General features: G+C 33.6%; 1 protein-coding gene across 2 annotated transcripts; it reads right to left on the bottom strand.

Annotated features, from left to right (window-relative positions):
• Window positions 1–18,935: 18,935 nt before the first annotated feature.
• On the bottom strand, window positions 18,936–21,350 carry LOC133675678 (transcription factor MYB3-like). Of its 2 annotated transcripts, XM_062097129.1 has the most exons (4): window positions 21,126–21,350; window positions 20,873–21,026; window positions 20,587–20,716; window positions 18,936–19,603 (listed from the first exon to the last, which is right to left on the bottom strand). In XM_062097129.1, exons 2-4 carry the CDS (start codon window positions 21,000–21,002, stop codon window positions 19,306–19,308), a joined length of 558 nt encoding a protein of 185 aa, XP_061953113.1. In that variant the 5' UTR covers window positions 21,003–21,026; window positions 21,126–21,350; the 3' UTR covers window positions 18,936–19,305. The 2 variants fall into 2 exon arrangements, with proteins under 2 accessions (XP_061953113.1, XP_061953112.1); XM_062097128.1 differs by lacking the exon at window positions 21,126–21,350 and having other exon boundaries at window positions 20,873–21,118.
• Between the last annotated feature and the right edge of the window lie 5,481 nt (window positions 21,351–26,831).

Genomic DNA, 26,831 nt, shown 5'->3' with positions numbered 1-26,831 from the left:
GGTTGAAGGTAGTGAACAAGGGGTTTTGAAATGACGTCGTTTCTCTCTCTCTCTCTATATATATATATATATATATGTGTGTGTGTGTGTGTGTGTAAATTAACAAAAGGATGTTGTTTCAGATAAAAGGCGCTGTTTTGATGCTTTAGGTTTAAATCTTTTTTTTCAATTTCTTCCCTCAAATTTTCAATTTATTCAATGAAATCCTCAATTGAATTTTGATTTTAAGAATCAATTTAATTTCAACCCTGCCAAGTTTTAAAATGATGCCCCATGTTTATATGTTTAAAGCTTTTTTTTTTTAACTTGGTCCTTGGTTTTGGGTATTTTAAATTTCATCCCTAATTGATCTTCAAACTTCTATTTTCTTTAATTTCACCTTTGTTTTTAATTGAATTAGGTCCCTAAATTCGCACGTTTTTTGCAAAAAAGTCATTGGTTCTGAATTTCTTCAATTTTGTCTTTAATTGACCCTCAAAATTTGATTTTCTTGTAATTTTGTCTCTGATTTCACTTAATTGAGTTTGGAAAAATTTAATCTGATCGTTTAAAAATTTATTTTCAATTAAGTCCAAATTAGGCTTCCAAACTTAAATTTGCATCAATTAAGTCCCTAATAAAATTAATTTGACCCATTAAAAGTCTAACTAATTCCTTGCACTTAATTAATTATTTTAATTTGACCCAAATTAACTCTTAAGTATAATCAAACCTTTAACTGGACCCATGATTAAATCAAAATGTCCTATTAAAAGTCTAATTAAGTCTTTAGACTTAATTTTTATGCAATTCATCCAATAGTCATTTAATGTGACCTTATATTTGCATTGTCTTTCAAACTTGGGTATAATTGGGTTCCCGATTTTTGTCAAAAATCTCAGTGTGGTTCCTCTATGCATTTGAAAGCATAGTTATTAAACCCGACCCGGGGATTGACCCGACTAAGAGGCTGGGTCCCGGGTTTCATGGGTCAACCCGGGTCAACTCGGGTCGACCTGGATCAACCCAGAATTTTTTTTTTTTAAAATTAAGTTTTAGTATTTCATAGGAAAAAATTCATGTAAATATAGGCTATACATATTGTAAACAATGAAGTTTAAAAGAATATTTTAAAAAGTTTTTTATCCCATATTAAAAAGATATTATGTTAAGCTTTTAAGTTGAAGTATTTAAACTAAAAAAGTTTTTTTATCTCACATTGAAAAAACATAATTTTTTTATTGGAAACATAGAGTATATATATTAATAGGTTTCAAATCTCACATTGAAAAAACATAACTTTTTTCATGTAAGCATAGAGTATATATAAGAAAAGGTTTCAAATCTCACATTGAGAAGATACTATGTTATCCTTTTAAGTTAAAGTATTTAAACCAAAAGGTTTTTTTTATCCCACATTAAAAAAACATGATTTTTTTCTTGGGAACATAGAGTATATATACTAATAGATTTCAAATCCCATATTAAAAAACATTATTTTTTTCATAGGAGCATAGAGTATATATACGAAAGGGTTTCAAATCCCACATTGAAAAGATACTATGTTATCCTTTTAAGTTGAAATATTTAAACCAAAAGGTTTTTTATCCCACATTAAAAAAACATGATTTTTTTCTTGGGAACATAAAGTATATTTACAAAAGGGCTTCAAATCTCACATTGAAAAGATACTATGTTATCTTTTTAAGTTGAAGTATTTAAACCAAAAGGTTTTTTTATCCCACATTGAAAAAATATGATTTTTTTCTTGGGAACATAGAGTATATATACTAATGGGTTTCAAATCTCACATTTGAAAAAAAAAACCGAGTCTCGTTCGGGTTTGCCCGGGTCATGGGTTGACCTGCCGGGTCGCCCGGGTTTGGCCAGGCTGTTGCCACAGCTGGTCTTTTATTAAACCCAGACAGGTCCAGCCACCGGATCGACCTGCCAGGCCGGTCCGGGTTTAATAACATTGTTTGAAAGCCTTTTCAGCTTGCTCTTGACAAGTTGCCAATATTTTTTTTTTGTTTTGAATTTTAAAAGATAAAAATAATTTTGGGGGAAATCTGAAAATTGGGTTATGAAACTAGGTATCATAAAACAAAATACAAAAGGGCATATCAAAACCTAAAAAAAATGTAAATGAAAAGTTATTGAAGAGGCAGAGCATAAAGAGCGCCCCATTAGCTTATGGTCAAGGGTGAAAATTGTTTTTGAAAAAGTAACTATGAAAATTGAGCATCAAGGAGCGTACATCGAAAAAAAAGGTTGTGCATCATGATAGACAACCTATTGAAAACATCATAGGAACGTCCAAAAGTGATCCCAAATATTTTGAACCCTTACCTTTTGAGCAAATGAATTCCTTTATTTCATAAACACATGGCTTAGCCTACATTACATGCATTTACAAGCTCTTTCTAATAAAAAAGTGATCTATTAAACTAGAAACAGGTGAAAAACTTGGAGGACCTTTTTTTAAAAATGAATGTTTCTTCAAGTAAAAAATGATGTCATTTTAAAAATAAACTCAAATAAATAAATAAATTAATAAATAATAAGTGATACCGCACCTAACATTGCGATGCCATTTTAAAAATAGTCACCACTATTATTATGGTCAATAGGAAATCTATCTTGTTCTTTGAGGGAAAAGGTCTAATCTTATGAAAATGAGTTGCCATCTAATATTATGGTCAATAGAAAACCAACTTGTAATGCCGTGTGTCTTTTAATGTGATTCCAACTTTTTTTGTTAACCATACACGTGTAAAATAAAATGAATTGTTTTTTTAAATAAAGGGCAAAGTCTCACTTATATGGAGGCTCTCTTAATCATCACACCAGACAAAATTTACTCTGCATATACGTATCAACCATGCATTAGGGTTTTTCATTTAAATTAAAGGATTTATGCAATTTTAGAAAATCTTGACAGAGTCTCCCATGCATAGGGCCCTACCTAAAATTTCATCCCACAAATAATACTTGCATAACATAACTGTAATCCATACCACATTCACTTTACATCGTCAATGCTCATAGGCAGCCTTAAGCATGCCACCCAACAAATATCATCAATTACAATTATTTACCACATTAATATACAAGGAGTGTTTATATTATTTTACAAGTCATATGTGTATGTGTATGTGTATGTACATTGAAACTCATAATGATTAGTAATTCATCATTTTACTTGTTTATAATTTTAAAATATTAAACTTAATATATACTAAAATTTAATTACATGTCATAAGTTGAAGATTACAAAATTCTACCTAATACATTAAAAACTACACAGTTCCAATCACGAGATCACAACTGCTATAACATCCTCTATATTTTCATTCAATCAACACATGTTTTTTTTTTTTTATGTTTATTACAATTATTAGGTGAAATGTTTTTTTATATATACATTTTATTGAGAAATAATTGATTGGGAAATCTTAAGGCTTAATTGAGGACTAAAATGAACAAGCTAGAAACCAAGGATTACTTTGTAAAAGGCACCAAACTTTAATTATCTCAATTGATTTTCACCAGGGGTCTCATTGCATAAAATTAGTCAGTTTTGACCTCAATTAAGGATGCTTGAGTTTAAATTAAAACAATAGGGATCAAATTGAAGTTTTTCATATCCCAATTAGAAAACCCTAATTTTTAGGGTTTAAGAAAACAACATGTCACTCACTTTTAATGAAGAGATTGAGTGACACATTGTTTGTCCCCGTTTTACTATCTTTTTTGGTTGAGAAGGCTGATCGGGATGCCACCTTCAGGCGAATGAATGTGGCATCTTCAACCACCTCAGGAGCTCTAACCACTACCAATAAATAGAGGAGGTTATGCTTTACAAGGATTAGCTATTCTTATCAAATGTTTACACCCTATTGGTTTCAATGAATCAAACAATATCTTATCCTTGATTAGCCACCTTGCATTGACAGATTTGAGCTGATCAAAGAGCAATCTTTCAAGCAATAAATATGGAGTTCTAGACCTTCAAATTGAGTATGGTTTGTTTCTAAGGGTAGATATACATCCTATATACATGACTCAGGTGCACGAATGATGTATTTATGCTTTAATTTTCACAATGAACTCATCAAATTTATGCTTTAATTTTCACAATGAACTAATCAAAGTATCACATTTAATAAGCCATGATTGAGAAAGAGAACTACCTTGATTAATTAAGCTTCGAGGCTACATTTTCCTGGTTAAATAAAGCCTAAAAAATAACAAAAAGAACCAAAACCCATTTTTCTAGGGAGGTTAAGAAAGGATGGACAAAAATATTCCTTAAGCTACACATTTTTGGGTGAAAGGATGAGCAAGAATCTTCCCTAAGCCACACATTTTTAGGCAAAACCATCCTGGTTTCGCAACGATTGGTTTTGGATATAAAAAAGCATATGCTTTTTAAGGAAGAGAGAGGTCTTAGGAAAGAGAAAGTAGAGAAAAAAACAAAAGGAAATACGAAAAGAGTTGAAAAAGAAATTCTATAACTGATTTAAGAGAGAAACCAAAGAAGTAGTATACCAAACCGAGAGAGAACCCAAATCTAGACTAGTTAGAGGTGAAAATAAGCTAAAAATAAAAGGGAAAGAAACCAAGGATCTATAGGAGAAAACTATATCTTCTTCCCAAAGTATACCCTCAAACTTTAATGGTAGGGTGCAACTCCTTGATCACACCTCTTTTTTTATTATGCTTGTTAAATTTTGGTATTAGAGGTTCATTATGCATTCTCTTTTTAGCTACTTGTTAATTTTGATACATTTGATACTTTATTCGATATATTTCAAATGGTTAGTTATGACATGATTTAATATGTGTGTGTTTCTTTGAAATTTGTTTGAATGATTAAATATGTTCATTGAAGTGTTAAATGTTAGTATAGAGTAATGTTTTACATGTTTTGATGTTAATATGATCATTTTTTAAGTTATGGAAATGTGTTTTAAGTTTTGAAGTTGCTATGGTTTTAGTTAATTTAAGATAGCCTCTTGGGTTTGTTAAAGTTGTGTGCATGTTGTTTAAGCACTAGGATATTGAATTTATCCAATAGAACAATGTTTTTTTACCTAAGAAAATGTTATTTTTGCTCACTGTTTTATTTGACCTTGCTTACTGTTTTTGTTATTGATTTTTGTTTCTTTTTTGTTTTGATGATTTAAGCAAGTTGTATTAAGAATGCTTAAACTTTGTGTTTTAGGTTTAGTTTCTATTCTTGATTAAATGACACTTTTTCTATATTTAAGTTCTGTTGTTGGGTTTCTAGGTTTACAAACTTTCTAGGTTGATGTTCCTGCCATGAACTTTGCCTAAAGTCTTTGATTTTGATATCATTTTGGTTGATTGTTGGTTCTTACATGTGCGTGCATACTTGTTGGTCTTTAATTTGAGGTTTTAATGGCTTAAAGATATTGTTTTTATTGTTGGTTCTTACATGTGCGTGCATCCTTGTTGGTCTTTGTTTCTATCTTTTTTTATTTTTGCATAAAATCAAATAATCGTGGCTCTTGTTAAATATTGTGATGATCAAGCCCTAAAATCTTGTTTGAATGATGTTTGTGTGTGATTTCATGCCTTTAATATTGTGCAATTTGGTTTGAAATTGAATTTACATTTTCCGGGTTTATTTCTTGTTGTTCTTCGTGTTTTTCATCAAATTCTAGCAAAAACCCTATTTGATGTTCAATGTTTCTTTCTCATTTCTAGACCTTATTTATGGGTTTGGGCTTTTGGGTTAGGAAGCCCAGTCCACGTGGTTGGGCCGAGCCCATCTTTTAATAAGCCAGAGTTTGGCGAGTTTAGTTTTTACCAAAGAAAAAATGGATTTTTTTTGTCCTTAAGTCGTGTTTGCCAAACATGGTCTTAAAATATTTTTTAGCCTCTAATTCTTAATTAAGGGCGTGTTTGTCAAACACGCATTACTGATTTTCCACCAGTATTTATTTCTTATTTTTTGTGCTTTTTCCAAACAGACCCCAAATAATTTTCAATTTTTTTTCGAAAACTTTCAAGGACCATTTTAAAATTATTTTTAGGTCCCTCGGGTGTTTTTCAACCATTTTATTTAATATTTGAGCTATAGACTTATATTATAAGATACTGATCCGATATGAAATATACTTGCTTTTCTTAAAAATTTCAGAAAATTACAAAAAAAATGAAATTTTCTTATTCAAAGAAAAAATTAAAAAATATTTTTATTTATTTATGTGCATACGACTAAGTCTTTAATAATAATAATAATAATCATATTTGCATACATAATAAAAAACATGGCATGATTTAGCATCCTTAAATATAAAAATTCAAGAAAAATAGTTTTGTTGATATCTTCACATGTATTTTTGGATTTAATAAGTAGTTTATAAAATCCATGAGAACTTAGCCTATATTTTAAAATACCAAAAAAATTATCTTATTTGTTCGAATATCAAGGATTACAAACTTATATATAATGACATATTCTCGATATTAAAACAATACTATATATATATATATATATATATATATTTGTGTGAGCGTGTGTGTGATATTATAATGATGATGTTTTAACCTAATAAGATAAGAACCTCTTTATCAAGGAGGGTTTTTTTAAACCTTAGAAAGACCAACGATTAGAAAACACAACACCATTTTAGTTTATATAAGACAAACAAACAATGCAATTTATCTTAGGTAAGATATACTAGGTACGTCCTCTCTATACATAACTAGCCCTCTTATCCAGACTTTGAGACTAGTTAGGGTTTCCAGTGATCAAAATACTAGGTGGTGACTCTATTCTTTTTTTTACTGATATAAGACAAAAATTTCTTGTTTTTTCCACCTATCATCAGAGAGATCTTGATTGAGTAGGATGATCGTTATAACGTTGCACATGTGCGACATAACTTTACCCCAATCTTCAATTTTCTCTTCAATTAGACCCGTAATTGTCAAAATTGAACTACTCAACTTTGCAACTTTATCCATGTTGGTCCTTAAACTTTCAGTTTGTGTAGTCATGTCCCATCCTAGCCTATTTTCTTTAGCAAGATCCCAAATAATCTATCCTTATGGTGTTCTAACCAGTTGTGTGTTAAATGCTTGATTGTTTATGATTTAATTTTTTTTTAAGTTTGAGTTTTTTTTTTGGATTTTTGAATGTTTTTTTGAAAGAAAAATGTTTTCTATCTAAAATGATAAATTTTAGGAGACCCAAAATTTGGTTATAACAAGTGAAACGGTGCATTTCACATAAGTGAAATGATGCCATTTGTAAAGGGAAAAAAGAAATAGCCCAAAACAAAGTCGTTTTGAGCATGTATAGATAAATAGCCTTTCTTCATCTCGACATGACAAACTTGTTTTTCTTTTTTTTTTTGTCTTTTTTATTTTTTTATGGCTTTTGGCCATACTTTTGTCACATTTTTCTCTTTCCCATACCTCCCAAAGATGCCAAACAACACACCATTATCCTCCCATGCATTTGTACTTCATGTTTAACAAAATAAAACGTGCTTTGACCCTCTAAAACCACTGGAAAAATGATCCAAAGAGGCTAAAACAATCATGTTAGGCCAAAGGACACAACTATGATGGATGATTGATATTAACACAAGGGAACCAATGACCATGATTATTCTACCAAGAAAGATTCTAGGATATTCATCATTGCCTATAATAGAGGGGTAAGGCAAGAAACGAAGTGAGCCAAGCTAAAGAGAAAATGCGCAGAGAGAGAGAAAAAGAGAGAGAGAGTAAAACAGAAAAAGAGTTTTGAGTTGAGAGAAGTGTAGGTTTGAGCTAGGAAGTAACAAAAAAAGGAGGAGGAAGATGGAAGAGAGAAAAAATAGAAAGAAAAAAAAAACCCAAATGTAAAGAAAAACATGAAAAGAGAGTGGTTTTTGAGCTAGAAACACATGTCTTGAGCTAACTAGTAGCTGGGGGATTAAGAAGAAGAGGGAAATAAAAAGAAAGAAGATAAAAGAGAAAAGACACTACAACATTAAACAGTTTTACCGACGGACTAATTCTGTCGGTGACAGGCATGAACTCCGTCGGTGAAATTATTATCGATGATTTTACCGACGACCTTATTTTATCGGTATACTAATCATCGGTAATTCCCCTTTCCGTCGCTAATTCTATCACAAATAAAAAAACCACCCACCGCCAATCTTACAAACGGATACGCGTGCCAAAATTTTTTTTCTTGCAAGAACATTATCGATGGATTACACCCTTCTGAATTTTCAACGGTAATTACCGATGGATAATCTGTCGGTAATTATGGCATCGGTGGTAATTGTTTGGCAACTCTCTGTGAAATACCAACGATAATTATCCGTCGGTAACGCCGTCTGTATTTAAACACCGACAAAAATATTCTGTCGGTAATTATAGCATCAGTGGTAATTGTTTTACAAGTCTCTGTGAAATACCGACGGAACTTATCCGTCGGTAAAGCCATCGGTATGTATTTAAAATATATATAAAAATAATTTATTCATAGTAAAAAAGCTTAATAAACAAATAAAATTGGATTAAACATTAAAAATTTAAAAATAATATTAAATAATATTCATCCAAATATTAATTACAAATTTAATGTGTTTAAAAAACAAAATTAAATTAGAATAGCGGCGGAGTTGGAGGAGGAGGAGGAGGAGGAGGTTGGTTGTTCCCGGGATCATACAACAAAAAAGGAGCTGCACAAGTATCATCACCCATCTTTGATCTCATCTCCATGACTATTTGACGGAGCTCATCATAATTCATTGAGAGTTGTTGATATTGTTGTTTCAAGGCAATGAACTCCTCAGACTGGGTGCTTGATACTGATGGAGAGCTCCCAATGGTTGAGACACTACTGGCCGAATGCAAGTTTTCAGCCGTAGTGTTGGAGAGCCCGTAAACCCGATTTTTTGGGTCCACCAGACGATCCCACCTCCGTTCACAAATCTGGATCGAAATCTGGATGGGTCGAAGGATTGTCCCCATATCTCTCCCTTAACCAGCTATTATAGGTTTCCTGAAAATTAAAAAAAAATCAGCATATGCAATTCAAGAAAATAATATCTTACAAAATAAAATGAATGAAAGAACATACCACGAAGTGCTGAGCACAGTTGTCCACGAACTGCTGCACCCCATTTTGGCGGTCTTGAGTCCGCACATACGTCTCTACAAACAGCTCCATTGGACTCGGCTCACGTCCAAGAGACGCAGCCTGTAAGAAAAAAATAGGTTGAAAGTTAAATATATTATAAGGAACGACAAATTAATTAATGATATATTTCTTTAAAATTAATCTTACCATCTGCTTTGCATGTGCGCTGAATGGGACGGATCCGCCAGTGTGCGTGGTCACCGAACCATGAATTTGCCGGTTCTGGTTGTTTGCGCCGGACTGTGATGCTGTGAGAACCGCTTTGAGGTCACGTGCTCAATATATGCTGTCCATATTTCCCCCGAGATGAATGGCGGTTTGAATTCCCACCAAACCGCCACCTCATCCCATCCTTCAAGACCGTTATCCCTCGCATGTCTTTTTGATTTTTTTGGGTGTCATACCAAAAATCACGCAACCTACTTTCATAGTAATAAATTATAATTTAAAACATAAAATTATAAAACAAAAATAAATATTATTTTTGATGTTACCGAGTTGCCGTGTGATTCTCCCATACCCTCCTCACAACATTGTTGTTCGCCCTATCCCACTCAAATTTATTCTGTGTATATAAATAATTCATATAAAATAAAAATAGTACAAGATATAAAATTATAAAAAATAATTTATTAAAAATAAGCTGGAAATTAAAAGTTAACACCGACCTGAAATCGTTTAAACCATGCATCGATATTAGGTTTCCACTCAGGATGTCTGGAAAACTGGCTCCATTGAAACAATGGAATCTCCATCGAGGATTTAAACGCCAATGTTATAGCCCTTGCAGCCTCAGTGTTTGTGAACTTGAAATTAAATAAAATTAATAATATTAATTAGTTGTTCATAAATTATGTTATAAGTATTAAAAAAAACTAAAACCTAAACAAACTTACATTGAGAGGTCATCCTTCCATTGTGCCTGGTACTTGCGGGTGAATTGACCCCGCTGTGAAGGCACACCACTTCTGCGCTGTGAAACCGTGCTAGAAGTGGCAGCATCACAAGTTGACGCAGATTCCTCGCTGTGATCAGTACCTAAGGATACGTCCTCCTCGCTGTTATAAGAACTAGCTGCAAGCATCTGCTGACGACGTGCTATATATTTCATTCTACGCATCTACACAAATTTATAAAAATAATTACATAATTAACTTCGATTATTTAAAAAATTCGACAGAGTCTCCCCTATATTGGGAGGTCCCAAGTTATTGATAAAATCACATTACATTTCCAATTTTATTTCACATCCCGATCCAATTATCCTGGATCTCAACCCAACTCATCATCATCAACACAAAACATCTTATTCAATAACATCATATAATGTAATTCAAGTAAAAGAGTTGATTTCAATTATGAACATGCATTGTTAAATTGGTACTTAGAGTTACAAAAATTAGATTAAAGTCATATATACATTCAAATTTATGGATTAATATTACATTTCAAGTTTTAGGAGACAAGACTCTTAATTTATAAATAATTACATGGTTAAAATCAAAAGGTAACTAAATCAATATTATTCCTGACACGGCTCTAATGGACCTCAAAATAGAAATTAACGTGTACACATAAATTTAAAAATATAATAACAAGCAATAACAATGACAGGTAAATAATAATATTCTAAGATTAAGATAAACTAATTAAATTTAATTCTATATTTCAATTAACATTTAAAACATAAATTCAACAATACAATTATAGCAATAGAAACAATAATATCCTAAATTAAGATAAACTAATTAAATGTAATTCTATATATTAATTAATATTTAAAACATAATTCAAAAATAACAATTATGGCAATACAAACAATAATATCATAAAATTAATAAATAAAATGAAAAAACTTAAAAACACTATACAAAACAACCTAAACACAAAACAAACAATACATAAAACTAAAAAACACTATATCAATTCAAAATAAATTTAGGAATAAAAAAATGCTTACCTTAATAGTGTGTTGATTTTAATATTTTATCTACAAACAATACACAAAACAAAGAACACCAAAAAAAATAATCATAATTAAAATAAAAAAATACAAAGATAAAGAAAAAAGAATACATACCTTTTCATATGTTTAAAACTACCACCAAAACAATAAAATCTCTACAAAAAAACGGTAATAGAAACAGAGAGGAGAAGAGAAATGGAGAAGAAGAGAAATAGAGCCAAGAGAAAAAATGAACAAAAGGGGGAGTGGGGGGTTTTATATAACAATTTTTTGACGGTATTACCGACGGACATTTATTGTTATCGGTGGCATTAAATTTCTTCGGTAATGCTGTTGGTAATTAATTGATATTCGCACCAAAAAAGTTCGAAAAGCACGCCAGACTTTTCGATTCGTCGGTACTTGTGCCGACCGACACGCGTTTGGCATGCGCGCGCTTCGGGATGTGCGTCATCCATCGGTGATGTACATCTGTGACGCCGTCGGTGATGTACGTCGGTGACGCCGTTGGTGATTGTGGCACAATCTCGTAAATATTTTTCAACTCTCTATGAAATACTGATGGGTTATATTATGTCAGTGAAGCCGTCGGTGATTGTGGCACAATCCCATAAATTGTTTTTCAACTCTCTGTGAAATATCAACGGTTTATAGGTCGTCAGTGACTCTGTCGGTGATTGTGGCACAATCCCATAATTTTTTTCAACTCTATATGAAATACCGACGGGTTGAAGTCTGTCGGTGAAACCGTCAATATTTCTTATTTTTTGTGTATCTCCTTCATAAAATCTTGAATTGCAAACTTAGATCACACACAACACAATAACAAGAGCTGACAATTAAAGAAGAATAAATATTTCATGTTCCAAAATATTACATTATTAAAATAAGGCTTTACAACATGTTTAGTTAGTCAGAATTTTCATCTTCGTCCTTAATTGAATTGTTATCATCAGCTTCATCACACTCTTCAATGTGGTTATCATTTTCTTTAACAACATTTTTTTTTCCACCAGTAGAGCTCAAAACAGCATTCAACTCCTTTGCATCAACATCAACAAAACTATCGTTGAAAACATGAAAATTCTAATTTTCTTCTAAGTCAATCGAAGGAGTAACTCGGTATGGTTCAACCAACTCACTAGCTTGAAAGACTTCATCTATCACACTTGTGTCTTCGTTCTCATCCCGAACAACCTCGACACGACCCTTGGGTTTTGTTTTTAAAACAGATAACCAATCAACTCTTGATCGATTCTTTCTAAAGGAAGGGGTGTATGTGTAATAAACTTGTTGGCATTGCTTTGCGAAAACAAAGACATTGTTTATGTTGCGGTGTCTAACTTTTGAGTTGATTTCAACGAGATCATAGTGAGGATCTACTCTAATTCCCCTGTCAGTTGTGTCATACCAATAACATTTGAATAAAAACACTCTATTTTGCTCGCTATGATATTGCAGTTCGATGATCTTTTCCAATCTATCGTAGTAGTCAACTTCAAACTCACTAGACGTCGATCTCTTAATACAAACACCGCTGTTGTATGTCTTTCTTCCATGCTCATATTCTTCAGTATGAAAGACATATCCATTGATAAAATACCCGTTATCGCACTTGACTTTTCTTTCAGGACCCAGGCTTAGTAAAAACAGTGAAATAGTAGCACTACCTCCCATTTGATAAACCTTGTAAATTAAATACAACAATGATCAATAAACGGATATTATGTAATATTGACGTACAATTAATTACATTGCAAGAGATAATGAGTTTGTGATAGGACTTACATGTGTTCTAAACCATGTGGCAAACTGTTCATCTTGTAATTGAAAGATCTGGGATTCGATTAGCTGTGAGTTATTGGAAAGTAAGTATCATCGATGTTGCCTGCAAGGTTGTTCCAAATTATATGAGTTTATGGTATCACAAAACATAAATAATACACTCTTGACAAAGTTTAAGTTGAACATCTACTTACTTAATAAAAGGTCTCAGCTCATCACAGTTAAACAGGACATAATTGTGTGCTTGTCTAAACTCTATTTCAGACAAATATCTTCCCCTCACGACATTTTTAGGCGTGGGTCGTCCAGGATTGGAGAATATTGACAAGTCTCCACTTGAAGGCACTTCACAACCATCATTATGCCGTGGAACACGGTTGATCCTCGTTCTCAAATGAGGTTCAAAATAGTATGAGATAAATGTTGAGATCTTCTCAACAATATAGGGCTTACATATTGACGCCTCAACAGGAGCCTTGTTCCTTACCTTTGGCAACAAATCACGAAAAGCTAATGGGATGAGTGTTTACATAAACACATGACAGTCATGACTCTTCATTCCATATAATCTGCATTCCTCCGTATTAACCAGCCTTGATATGTTCGAGGCATGTCCATTGGGGAAACGCAGACTCTTAAGCCATTTGTAGACTAGTAGTTGTGCATTTTTCTCTAACACGAAGCTTGCTCTTGGTTTTGCGACCCGTGACCCATCACAAACCAACTCCATATTTTTACGGTTATAGAACAACGCTACATCCAATCTAGCCTTGATGTTGTCCTTTGTCTTCCCCTTCACATCTATGACGGTGTTAAAAATGTTCTCAAACACGTTCTTTTCAATGTGCATGACGTCAAGGTTATGGCGGAGAATATTGGTCTTCCAATAAGGAAGCTCCCAAAAGATACTTCGCTTCACCAAATTATGGGTCAAACCAAAACCAGGAAACTTCTACTTACCTAATTGGAGACCAAACACAATGTCACCGTACTCTGACACAACATCAAACAATTCTTCACCGGAAAGATGCGGGGGTGCAACATCCTTTTCCAACATCCTTTTCAACTCTGCCAACAAAGAAATCATTTTTGTTCTTTCTGTACCTGTGATTCGACGGCAAGAAATGACGATGACAGTAAAAAAAAGAAGCTTTACCCCTGTTTGTTAGTGTGAATGCCTTGTTGTTCTCCATACAATATGGACATGCTAGCTTTCCATGCGTGCTCCAACCAGAAACCATTCCATAAGCTGGGAAATCATTGATAGTCCACATCAAATCCGCTCTCATAACAAAATTCTGTTTCCTCGAGATGTCATAAGTCAAAGCTCTAGAGGACCACAACTGCATTAACTCATTAATCAATAGATGAAGATAAATATCTATATTCCGCCTCGGACTGCTCATACCTGGTATGACCATAGATAAAAAAAAAACTCCGGCCTCATACACATCCCCAGTGGCAAGTTATAAACCGTCAGTATGACCGGCCAACAAGAATAAGGAGCAGCAAATGACCTGAATTGGTTGAATCCGTCTGTACACAAGACGCACGTTCTTTGATTCACTTGAAAAGTGAGAATGCACACTGTTAAAGTGTTTCCAGGCTTCGCCGTCAGAAGAATGCACCATCACTCGATCAACCGCATGGTGTGATTGATGCCATGTCATGTGCTTAGCAGTCCTTGGTGACATGAATAACCTTTGCAGTCTAGGTGTAATTGAGAAGTATCTAAATTTTTTATATGCCACGAGAGTCTTCCCTTTACCAGTTCTGGGTTTTTAACGGGAATGCTCGCATGTCATGCACTCAGTCATCTCAACATTTTCAAGGTAGTATAACATGTAGAAGTTAGGGCATATGTCAATTTTCTGGTATCCTAAACCGATGGGTTTCATCATGGACTTGGCAGCATAAAAGTTATCTTTCAGCCTGTTCTTTTAAGGTAAAATGCTTATCGCCCATTCGATAATCTTGTCATAACCGGCCTCACTCAACCTGTGATCTGATTTGATGGTGAACACCTGTGCTACGACTAATAATTTACTGTGGTTCGTGCAGTCATCCCATAATGGTTCGTCAGAATCTTTCAACATATCAAAAAACCTTGCTGCATCTACATTAGGTTCTTTTTCTATGATTGGACATTCCCTGACATTACCTTCACTCATTCTCATGGCATCCATAACCATATTCTTGTAAGGATTACTGTTCTCATTTCCAACTTCATGCATGTTGCTAGCACTAGAAGTTGACCCAACCACCTGTTCTTCCATGCTCTCATCAGGAACAAATAGTTCTCCGTGTGCATACCAACACAGGTAATCCTCCATGAACCCTTTGGTTAGAAGATGCATTGTTACAACATCTTGATGCAGAAACTTTAAATTTTTACACTTCTTGTATGGACACCTAAGACCACCATCAGTAAAATTCCTCGGAATAGATGTTGTGAAATTAATAAAAACTCGAACACCGTTACAATAATCCATCCTCCGCAATCCTTGGGGTGAGTCCTGATACATCCATGAACGATCATCTATGACTTCTATTGAACCTCTATAAAATATAACAAAAATATTGGTTTTCCCCGACATTATCCAACACTAAAAAAACACTTATGTTAAATATTCATTATCAATTATCACTATCAACGTTCATACATACAAATTTATACATATATAAATTTACGAAAATCACAACTTCGCAATAGAATTGATAACAATTAAAATAGACCCGTTAAACAAGCTATTAATTATTTATTTCATCACAACACATTTAATTCAGTGTAATTCAAACAAAATTTCAACAATTTACAAACAAATATAATTTGAAAAAATCTAAAACAAACTATAACAACTACAAAATTATACATTCATACTACAAGTTTCTTTGACAAATAACAATCAAACAAGTATATACGTTAACAAAATACATATACTAAAAAAACAATAAAATTCACATTTAAATGTTAAAACTAAAAAGGATAGATTTACTTACAAAAAATGATAAAATCCATAAGAACGGATATTGTGACCACGTACAAAAGTATAAGAAACTTGAGTGATTGTGTTGAGAAGAGTGGAGAGTTGGGATGTGTGGTTGACTGCAGTTTGGGAGGGGAGAGGTATGGGATGAGAAAGAAGAAGGGGAAGAAGAAGGAGAAACAGAGAAAGAGAGTGTCGGCAGAAGGGGTATATAATGGCCTTTATCGATGGAATCACTAACAGAATGTATCCGTCGGTGATTCCAACGATGAAAGTGCCACGTCACTGTACGACTATCTCGGTTTGAATCCATCGGTCATTCCGTTGGTAACATCGTTTGAAAAAACTCCACGTCACCACACCGTTGCAACTTTCCAAACAAACTGTATAGGCCATCGGCGATACGGTCGGTAATCGGTATACACCGACAGAAATATTCCGTTGGTATATACCGACCGTATCGCCGACGGAGTTATGTTATCGGTATATATCGACAGATTTTGAGACAGAATTATTTCCATCGGTAAGAATTACCGATGAAAAAATTTCGTCGGTTTTCGCCGGTTTTCTGGTAATGAGAAGTAGAAACCAAAAAGAGAAAGAAACACAAAGCTAGAGAGAGAAAATTACCTAAACAACCCTAGCATTGCTGGCCAACCATCGTCTCTGCCACCAATGGTCACCACAGCAGTCCACTTTTATTTGAAACTAGTCCCAAGGTAAGCCAAATCCCAATCCTTTTTTTTTTCTAATGAGTATGCATGGAAGTTACTAACATTTTACTATTTATGCATATATATTATTTACTCATGTATTTGCATTTCCTTCGTGTTAACATTAATTATCTTTATTTCATGAAATTGTATCTTCGTCTTTTTACATACGTATGTGTGTTTAAACATTTTTTTTTGAAAAAAAGATGAGTTTATATCAAGTTTGAGTCATGTTTTGAATATATGTTATAACATTTTTTAATAAAAGTCAACTTTATCTTTTTTTTAAAAAAAAATTAAACATGTTGGAGAAATGGGGTTAAAAACATGTTATAACACTTTTTAACAATGAAATGAACAAAGAAACAAATATTTATATTAAGAGTTAAAATCAGTTATATACATGATGATGCATTCAATACTTAAACTTTAAACTTGAATTGCTTCGAAATCAGCAATGGTAATTATATTCCACAACTTGTTTCACAACTAGGTACACTATCCCACATGCAAAATTTCATTCTAATTAAATTCATGTCATCGGTAGCATAAGCCAAGCAAATGAGTACTTATATTCACGAAATTATAATATATATTATCAATAAATTTCATTAATGATAATAAAAATTAACCTTAACTCATTTTTTTTTTCAAGTAAGACTATATTAATTTTTTTGACCAAAACTATCCTTTCAAAATTAAAAAAATTAATATATATATATATATATATATATATATATATATATATATATATAAAATCAAAATAACCCAATAAACCATGCCAAGACTTGAAAAAAGTATGGGAACTTTAGATTGGGAGTGAATTACTACACTTTAAGAACTTTTTCTTTATACTGTTAATGATGCTTACCATTTGTTTTGTCTCTTATTTGTATCACGAATGAATTTTCGGATGCTAGATGTTGACAAAAAAATAAGAAAAAAGAAGTGCGATAGATCCGTATTCCGTTTGGAAATGCGATGCAAACCATGATTCTAAAAAAATTTAATTTTAATTTTTTTTACAAAAAATAATTTTTTTTGCATGTTTTGGATCGTTTTAACGTGCTGATCTTAAAAATAATTTTTTTAAAATGAAAAAAAATATTATTTTAACATATTTTTGCACGAAAAATTATTTAAAAACTAATAATAACCACACTCTCACACCCTATCATGTGAGCTCGAAAATCAAACTTCAGACAACTAAGCTTGTTGACAAAAATGCATATGTAAGAACAATGACGACAGTGCTCGAATAAACAACCAGCTGTTGTTAGTTTGAAGCATGTGCATCATGCTACTAACTTCCCCCAACTGCAAAATATTGGCACGAGCTTAGTCCATTTTGCACCACTTTGAGGTTTCTTTGAATGTTAGGTCACATGACATATGCTTACCAGAACTCCTGCTCTGTAGTAGTTTTTTCATTTGACAACGTACGAAGCCTTTTGTATTGAAAAGATAAACAATTTGACAGCAGAGAGTAGTACTTAAAGATAATATTATAATTTCATTTTCAAGAATTACTCGTCCTTAAAAACTTGAACTTTCTAGATAAGATCCCCAGAAATGTCGTCGTTTAAGTGAAATATATGTGTAAAAAGCAAAAACTTGGTCATTTAGTATATCATTGTTATTTTTTTTTAAAAAAGAAACCTTTTTTGTTTTTATTTCAAATTTTGAAGAACATAGAATAATAGCCAGCAGCCAATTGTTAAAATTTTCAATTCCGAACAAAAAAGTATATATCAAGATATTGTAAAATAGTTATTTGTTTTCCCCTTTTTTTTGAAAAAAAAAAAATCTAAGACAATTGCAACAAGCAGTACTTTTCAGGTTCGCTGTGCTTTCTTCTGTACTTTTTGGTTTAAATAGAATGTAAAATACTTGGGAGCTATACTATATAAACACTAAGGGTGAGGGTATACTTGAGAATACAATTTAAATCGTGTTCTATTAAATTTAATTTTTTTTAAATTTTTTAAATTTTTATACCATTTTAATATGTTAATCTTAATTAAAAATTATTTTTTTAAAAAATTATTTTTATATATTTATAACTGCAACTGATAATACAATCTATCTTGCCCTCACCATTGCAACTATGCTATTTGACCTTTTAACATGAAAATAAATAATATAATGAAAATAAATAATAATGTGTTAATCTTAATTAAAAATAATTTTTTTAAAAAATAATTTTTATATATTTATAACTGCAACTGATAATACAATCTATCTCGCCTTCACCATTACAACTATGCTATTTGACCTTTTAACATGAAAATAAATAATATAATGAAAAGTTATGGACTCAAACTCCATGACTTAAATTATATCTTATTATAAGCCTTAGAAAGCAACTGTCACTGGGATTACAGTCATAAAAATACATATACAAGCACTTAGATCCTGGCAAAGAGTGTTAGAAGAAACCCTTTTCTTGCCATGGAGGAGAGAACTTAATTTCCTCTCAAACAGCAAATCTACCCTAACTATATGTATACACAATTACTATTTCCTTGGCAAGAATATATTGCTAGGCTGGATTATAAATATTCCCAGTAGCGTATCTTGCAGCGAAAGTTGATTCCACATGTGATCCCATACATGCTTTGATTAGAAATTAACTCATAAGTATCCCAAGCACACGATATCCTGAAACTAGAAACATTGGTATATCATATTGCAGCATTAATTTTCATCGCTTGACTCAAGTTTTTTTGAAGGAATGCTTAGAGTCAGATCAAGGTTTATGTCAGACGAACTCTTGTTGCTGGGCTCAGGCTTGCCACCATTAGAATCTAAGACCTGAGTCTCCGGAACATTAGCCTGCCTCTTTGACCTAGCAGCTGATGATATTTCTGCTCTCAATCTGGTGAATCCAATATTGCGATGGGATGATTCCAGCTTCTTCCTTATATGAGAATTCCAATAGTTCTTCACCTCATTGTCTGTACGTCCGGGTAATCTTCCAGCTATCAAGGACCACCTAATCAACGATATATATTTCATCGGCATTATTTAACCTCTCACGACACTTGGATCATGCAATCAATTATACAAGTAAATATATAGTATCGAAATGTAATTCTACTTTATGTTACCCTTTAGAAAATATTGTGTTTTTTTTTTTGTGGGATATCAAAAGTTATTAATTTTCATTTCATGAAATTATTACAAGTTTTATTTACAAAATACATTACCTTTTATCTTTAATATAAACTATATATGGAGAATGTTAATAATCTTGAAAGAATCATTTTTTCCCTTAAGAATTTACTTTCTAAATATTAAAATTCAAAACTTATTAAAAACAAATATAAATATAAATATTTTCAAAATCTTAATTAATCTCTCATATTTCTTCTTAAATAAACTTTTTATTTCTTAATAATATTTGGAAACACAAAAAAAATGTAACATGACAAATTAAAACACTATTTTCGAAGAAATTAAATACACTGATAAAAAGGTAAAATCTTGAATATCCTAATTACAAAAAGGAATACTCTCTCTCTCTCTCTCTCTCTCTCTCTCTCTCTCTCTATATATATATATATATATATATATATATATATATATATATATATATATATGAAATAACAAAATTTGTGAAAATAAAATTAATTATCATCATTTATGAAATAAAATGAATATAGGTATTTTGGTCCATGTATATGATAAATGAGATTAATTATGGAATGAGATTAATAAGAAAAAAAGAAAAGAAAAAAATCTCCGTTTAATTCTCTTCAATTTTTCATATATCAAGTCCAACTATTAATTTATATAGTTCTCTACTGCAATACAACAATAATGGGTATTCATATCTTATTTGATTTGGTATATGGATGATCATCAAGGCTTGTTGACATAGCCAGGTGATATATTTGTAAAAATTGTATGCATGGGATCTAGATGAACTGTACAGAAATAGCATACTAATTAAAGAGCACATGATTTGATCATTACCGGTTGCCAAGCAGTGTATGGAGCCTGATGATCAAATCCTCTTCATCTTCTCCAAATCCATCTCTTTTCAGGTCAGGCCTCAAATAGTTTCTCCATCTCAGCCGACAACTTTTGCCACAACGAAGCAACCCTAATGAATGAATGAAGAAAAAAAAGCCAAAACGAAGAGTCCATTAATCAATATTGTTTTCCTTGAAAAAACAATGATAAATATTCCCCTCTCATGGCATGCACGAGCTTCTGTAAGTTAACAGATTCCTAGTAAAAGAAGGTGAGCAAAACCCACCAGCAGCCTGAGGAAGCGAGCGCCAACAACCCTCACCGTGCTTCTGTATGTAATCAATGAGCTTCTGGTCTTCTTGCTGGGACCATGCTCCCTTGTTTGTGTATTGCTTGTCACAGCAAGGCTTCCTCATTGAACTATACCCTAGCTAGAACAACTACAGAGAGTGATGACAAAAGCATGAAATTAGCACCAGATCAGTAATAAAAAGGGGCACGAGGGGAGAGCGAAATGGAGTGCAGAGTTGAATAAGTACTCCCACTATTAGCTTGATCTGGTAGTGAACTTGGACTGGTTGTTCATCCGCATGGTTTGTGTTGACAAAAACTAGCATAGTTTGGTCAAGTGTGCATGACGTGTGTTAGTTGACACCGCCAACCACCAGCACAGTTCAGTTGATTGGATACCCACACAGAGAGAGCAGTTGCTTCTTAGTTCCAAAGCACTGCATTGTGTTCTTTGAAAGCAGATTAAGAATGATGGATAGAATGGGTATAGCGTATATGTGTGTGTGTGTGTCTATATATATATATATATATATGCAATGGCTGAATCAACAAATTTATTTGAAAAAATAATTTTAAGAAAGATCACTACTAGAAATTTGCTAAATAGCAACGGATTTACCGACGGAAACTTTCTGTCGGTAATTTGAGGTCGAAATTACCGATGGACAATATTCCATCCGTAATTCAATCGGTGACTGCCGATGGACTCTTTTCATCAGTAGTTACCGACTGAATTACAAACGGAAACGTTTCCATCGTAAAAAAAACGGGTCGCTGACGTGGAGGTTTTGGCGGGTTATTTTTTCAGACGGAATCACCGACGGATTCAAAAAGACAGCCCCTATAGTGACCGCTGTTTATATTGCCGATGAAATCATCGACGGATTTGAAATGGCAGATCTGTGCGGTGACGTGTCGATTGTTCCGTCAGAATCATCGACGGTTTCACCGACGGAGTTTTCGTCGGTGAAACCGTCTGTAAAAGTTAATATATGTCCACTCCACTGACCCTTTCCTCCCCTATTTCTCCTTCTTCTTCCTAATCCCAACTCTCCCCATCTGCAAACAACCAGCCCCCCTCCCCCCCAAACAAAAATCTCCCTCATATCAGCACAACATGTTATATTTCTTGAAGTATTGTGGTCACAACATCCGTGTTCTGATGTACCGATGAATTTTATCAATTTTTTAAGTAATTCTTTCTTTTTAAATTTTAACATTTAATTAAATGTCAATTTTATCGTTTTTTTAGTATATGTATTTTGTTAGTAAATGTACATGTTTTATTGTTATTTCTCAAACAAACTTGTAGTATATGAATGTATAATTCTATACCTGTTATGGTTTGTTTTAGATTTTGTAAGATTGTATTTGTTTGTAAATTGTTAAAATTTTATGGAACTACCGAAGTACATGTGCTGTTTTGAAATAATTAATAGCTTCCTTAATGGGTTCGTTTAAAGTTTTGTCAATGGTATTGCGGAGTGGTAATTAATTTCTGTAAATTTATATATTTTAATTTGTATGGACGTTGATAAATGATAATGAATATTTAATATTTATGAGAAGTTGTGATTGGTTTGTTGGATAATCTCGAGGTAAAGTAATATTTTTGCAAGTTTATTTACCTAACTTAGTTAATTAATACATTATGTCATCATAATTTTATAGAGGTTCGATATAAATCATGGATGATTGTTCATGGATGTATCGAGATTCACCCCAAGGATTGCGGAAGATGGATTATTGTAACGAGGTTTAGGGTTTTATTAATTTCGCAACATCTATTCCTAGAAATTTTACTGGAGGCGGTATTAGGTGTCCATGCAGGAAGTGTCAAAATAAAAAGTATCTGCATCCAGATGTTGTAATGATGCGTCTTTTACACAAAGGGTTTATGGAGAATTACCAGTGTTGGTATGCACATGGAGAAGTATTTGTTAGCGAGAGTGAGAGGAGAATGGAAGAAACGGTGGTTGGGTCTACTTCTAGTGCTAGCAACGTGCATGAAGCAGCAAATGACAACACTAATCCTTACAGAAATATGGTTATGGATGCTATGAGAATGAATTAAGGTAATGTCAATCAATGTCCAATCGTAGAAGAAGAACCTAATGTAAATGCAGCTAGGTTTTTTGATTTGTTGAAAGATTCTGACGAACCATTATGGGATGGCTGCACGAACCACAGTAAATTATCGGCCGTAGCACAGGTGTTCACCATCAAGTCAGATCACGGGTTGAGTGAGGCCGGGTATGACAAGATTATTGAATGGGCAAGAAGCATTTTACCTGAAGGGAACAAACTGAAAGAGAACTTCTATGCTGCGAAGTCCATGATGAAACCCCTCGGTTTAGGATACCAAAAAATTGACATATGCCCTAACTTCTGCATGTTATACTACCTTGAAAATGCTGAGATGACCGAGTGCATGACATGCGGGCATTCCTGTTACAAACTTAGAACTGGCAGGGGAAAGACTCTAGTGGCATATAAAAAACTTAGATACTTCCCGATCACACATAGATTGCAGAGGTTATTCATGTCACCAAGGACTGCTGAGCACATGACATAGCACCAAGCACACCATGCGGTTGATGGAGTGATGGTTCATCCTTCTAAAGGTGAAGCGTGGAAACGCTTTAACAGTGTTCATCCTCACTTTTCAGCTGAATCAAGGAATGTATGTCTTGGGTTGTGTACAGACGGATTCAACCCATTTGGGTCATTTGCTGCTCCTTATTCTTGTTGGCCGGTCATACTCACAGTTTATAACTTGCCACCGGGAATGTGTATGAGGCCGGAGTTCATGTTTTTATCTACTGTCATACCCGGTCCAAGCAGCCTGGGGCGGAATATAGATGTTTGTCTTCGACCGTTGATTGATGAGTTGGCGCATTTGTGGTCCTCCGGAGCTCTGACTTATGATATATCGAGGAAACAAAATTTCCTTATGAGGGCGGATTTAATGTGGACTATCAATGATTTTCCAGCTTATGGAATGCTTTCTGGTTGGAGCACGCATGAGAAACTCGCATGTCCATGATGCATGGAAAACAACAAGGCATTCATGCTAGCAAATGGAGGTAAAGCTTCTTTTTTTGACTGTCACCGTCACTTCTTGCCACTTAATCACACGTAGAGAAAGAACAGAAAAGATTTCTTTGTTGGCAGAGTTGAAAAAGATGTTGCATCCCCGCGTCTTTCTGGTGAAGAATTGCATGATGTTGTCTCAGAGTACGGTGACATTGTGTTTGGCCTTCAATCAGGTAAGCAAAAGTTTTCTGGTTTTGGTTTGACCCATAATTGGATAAAACAAAGTATCTTTTGGGAGCTTCCTTATTGGAAGACCAATCTGATTCGCCATAACCTTGACGTCATGCACATCGAAAAGAACATGTTTGAGAATATTTTCAACACCGTCATGGATGTGAAGGGGAAGACAAAGGACAACATCAAGGCTAGATTGGATATAGCTTTATACTGTAACCGTAAAAATATGGAGTTAGTTTATGATGAGTCACGGGTCGCAAAACCAAGAGCAAGCTTCGTGTTAGAGAAAAACGCACAACTGCTAGTCTACAAATGGCTTAAGAGTCTGCGTTTTCCGGATGGACATGCATCGAACATATCAAGGCTGGTTAATATAGAGGACTGCAGATTGTATGGAATGAAAAGTCATGACTGCCATGTGTTTATGCAAACACTCATCCCATTAGCTTTTCGTGATTTGTTGCCAAAGGGAATATGGGATGCACTCATGGAGATCAGTCATTTCTTCAGAGATATATACTCCAGCAAGTTGAATGTTGATCACATTGAGAGGCTTCAAACGAATATCGTCGAGACACTATGCAAACTTGAGATGATATTTCCTCCATCATTTTTTGACTCAATGGAGCATCTCCCTATACATCTACTGTTCGAGGCAAAAGTTGGAGGACCGGTCCAATATAGATGGATTTACCCAATCAAACAATTATATATTACAGTTGCAATGTAATTCATATATAAAAGTATTTTATATGTTTTTCTTAATTGAAAATACTTGATTAATATTTCAATGCAGGTACTTGTTTAATCTCAAGAAAAAGTTTAAGAACCAGGCGCATGTTGAGGCTTCGATATGTGAGGCCTATATTGTTGAGGAGATCTCAACATTTATCTCGTACTATTTCGAACCTCATCTGAGAACGAGAATCAATCGCGTTCCACAGCATGATGATGGCGGTGAAGTGCCTTCTAGTGGGAACTTGTCAATATTCTCCAATACTGGATGACCTATACCTAAAAATGCTGTAAGAGGAAGATATTTGTCGGAAATAGAGTTCAAACAAGCACATAACTATGTTCTATTTAACTATGATGAGCTGAGACCTTTTATTCAGTAAGTTTATACTAATTAAACTTTGTTAGTAATATAATGTCAATTATATATTGTAATATCATACACTCATTATCACTTGCAGGCAACATCGTCAATATTTGCTCTCCAATAACTCACAGCTGACCGAATCCTAGATCTTTCAATTACAAGATGAGCAGTTTGCCACGTGGTTCAGAACACATGTAAGCACTATCACAAACTCATTCTAACTTGCAAAATTACTGTACGTATGCATGTCATTACGAGATTCTCGTTCATTTACTGTTTATTGATGTACATTACATACAAGGTTTATCAAATGGGAAGGAGTGCACCTAAGTCATTGTCTTCACTAAGCCTGGGGCCTGAAAGAAAATGTAAGTGCTGCAACGAGTATTTTGTCAATGGATATGTTTTCCATACTGAAGAATACGGGCAAGGAAGAAAGACATACAACAGTGGTGTTTGTGTTAGGAGATCTACTAGTAGTGAGTTAGAAGTTGACTACTATGGTAGATTAGAAGAGGTCGTTGAACTGCAATATCATAACGAGTAGAATATAGTTTTTTTATTCAAATGCTATTGGTATAACACGACTGACAGAGGAATCAGAGTTGATCCGCACTATGGTCTGGTCGAAATCAACTCAAAAGCTAGACTCCGTAAAATAAACGATGTCTTTGTTTTCACAAAGCAATGTCAACAAGTTTATTACACATACACCTCTTCATTTAGGAAGGATCGATCAAGAGTGGATTGGTTGTCCGTTTTAAAAACGAAACCCCGGGGTCGTGTCGAGGTTGCTCAGGATGAGAACGAAGACACAAGTGTGCGAGATGAAGTCTTTCAAGTTAGTGAGGTGGTTGAACCATATCGAGTTGCTCTTTCGATTGAATTGGAAGAAAATTCAAATTTTCATGTTTTCGATGATAGTCTTGTTGATATTGACGTTGACGTAGAGGAGTTGAATTTTGTTTTGAGCTATAGCGGACAAGCAAATGTCAATGAAGAAGATGATATTCATATTGAAGATTGCGATGAAGGTGATGATAATTCAATTGATGACGAAGAAGAAGAAAATTCTGACTAACTACCAAAATGAAGCCCTATGTAAAACCTTTTTTTTCATGTAATTTAGATTATGGATGATATATTTTGAAACACAAAATATTTATTACTTGAAATAATTAGTTGAAATGCCACAATTACGAAATAATTACTTGAAATAATTATTGATCATGGATGATATATTTTGTGACATGAAATAATTACTTGAAATGCCACCACATCACCGACGGCAACACCGACGGACTAAAGTCCGTCGGCATTTCACAGAGAGTTCGAAAATAATTACTTGAAATGCCACCACCTCACCGATGGCAACACTGACGGACTTAAGTCCGTCGACATTTCACAGAGAGTTCGAAAATAATTACTTGAAATGCCAACACATCACCGACGGCAACACCGACGGACTTAAGTCCGTCGGCATTTCATAGAGAGTTCAAAAATAATTACTTGAAATGCCACCACATCACCGACGTCCATACTGACGAAGTTATATCCGTCGGTACCTTGCGGCAGGTCA

This window comes from Populus nigra, chromosome 16, assembly GCF_951802175.1.
Source record: "Populus nigra chromosome 16, ddPopNigr1.1, whole genome shotgun sequence".
Classification (NCBI taxonomy): domain Eukaryota; kingdom Viridiplantae; phylum Streptophyta; class Magnoliopsida; order Malpighiales; family Salicaceae; genus Populus; species Populus nigra.
The sequence above is the reverse complement of the archived record's forward strand: the minus strand, read 5'-3'. Positions and strand labels throughout refer to the sequence as shown.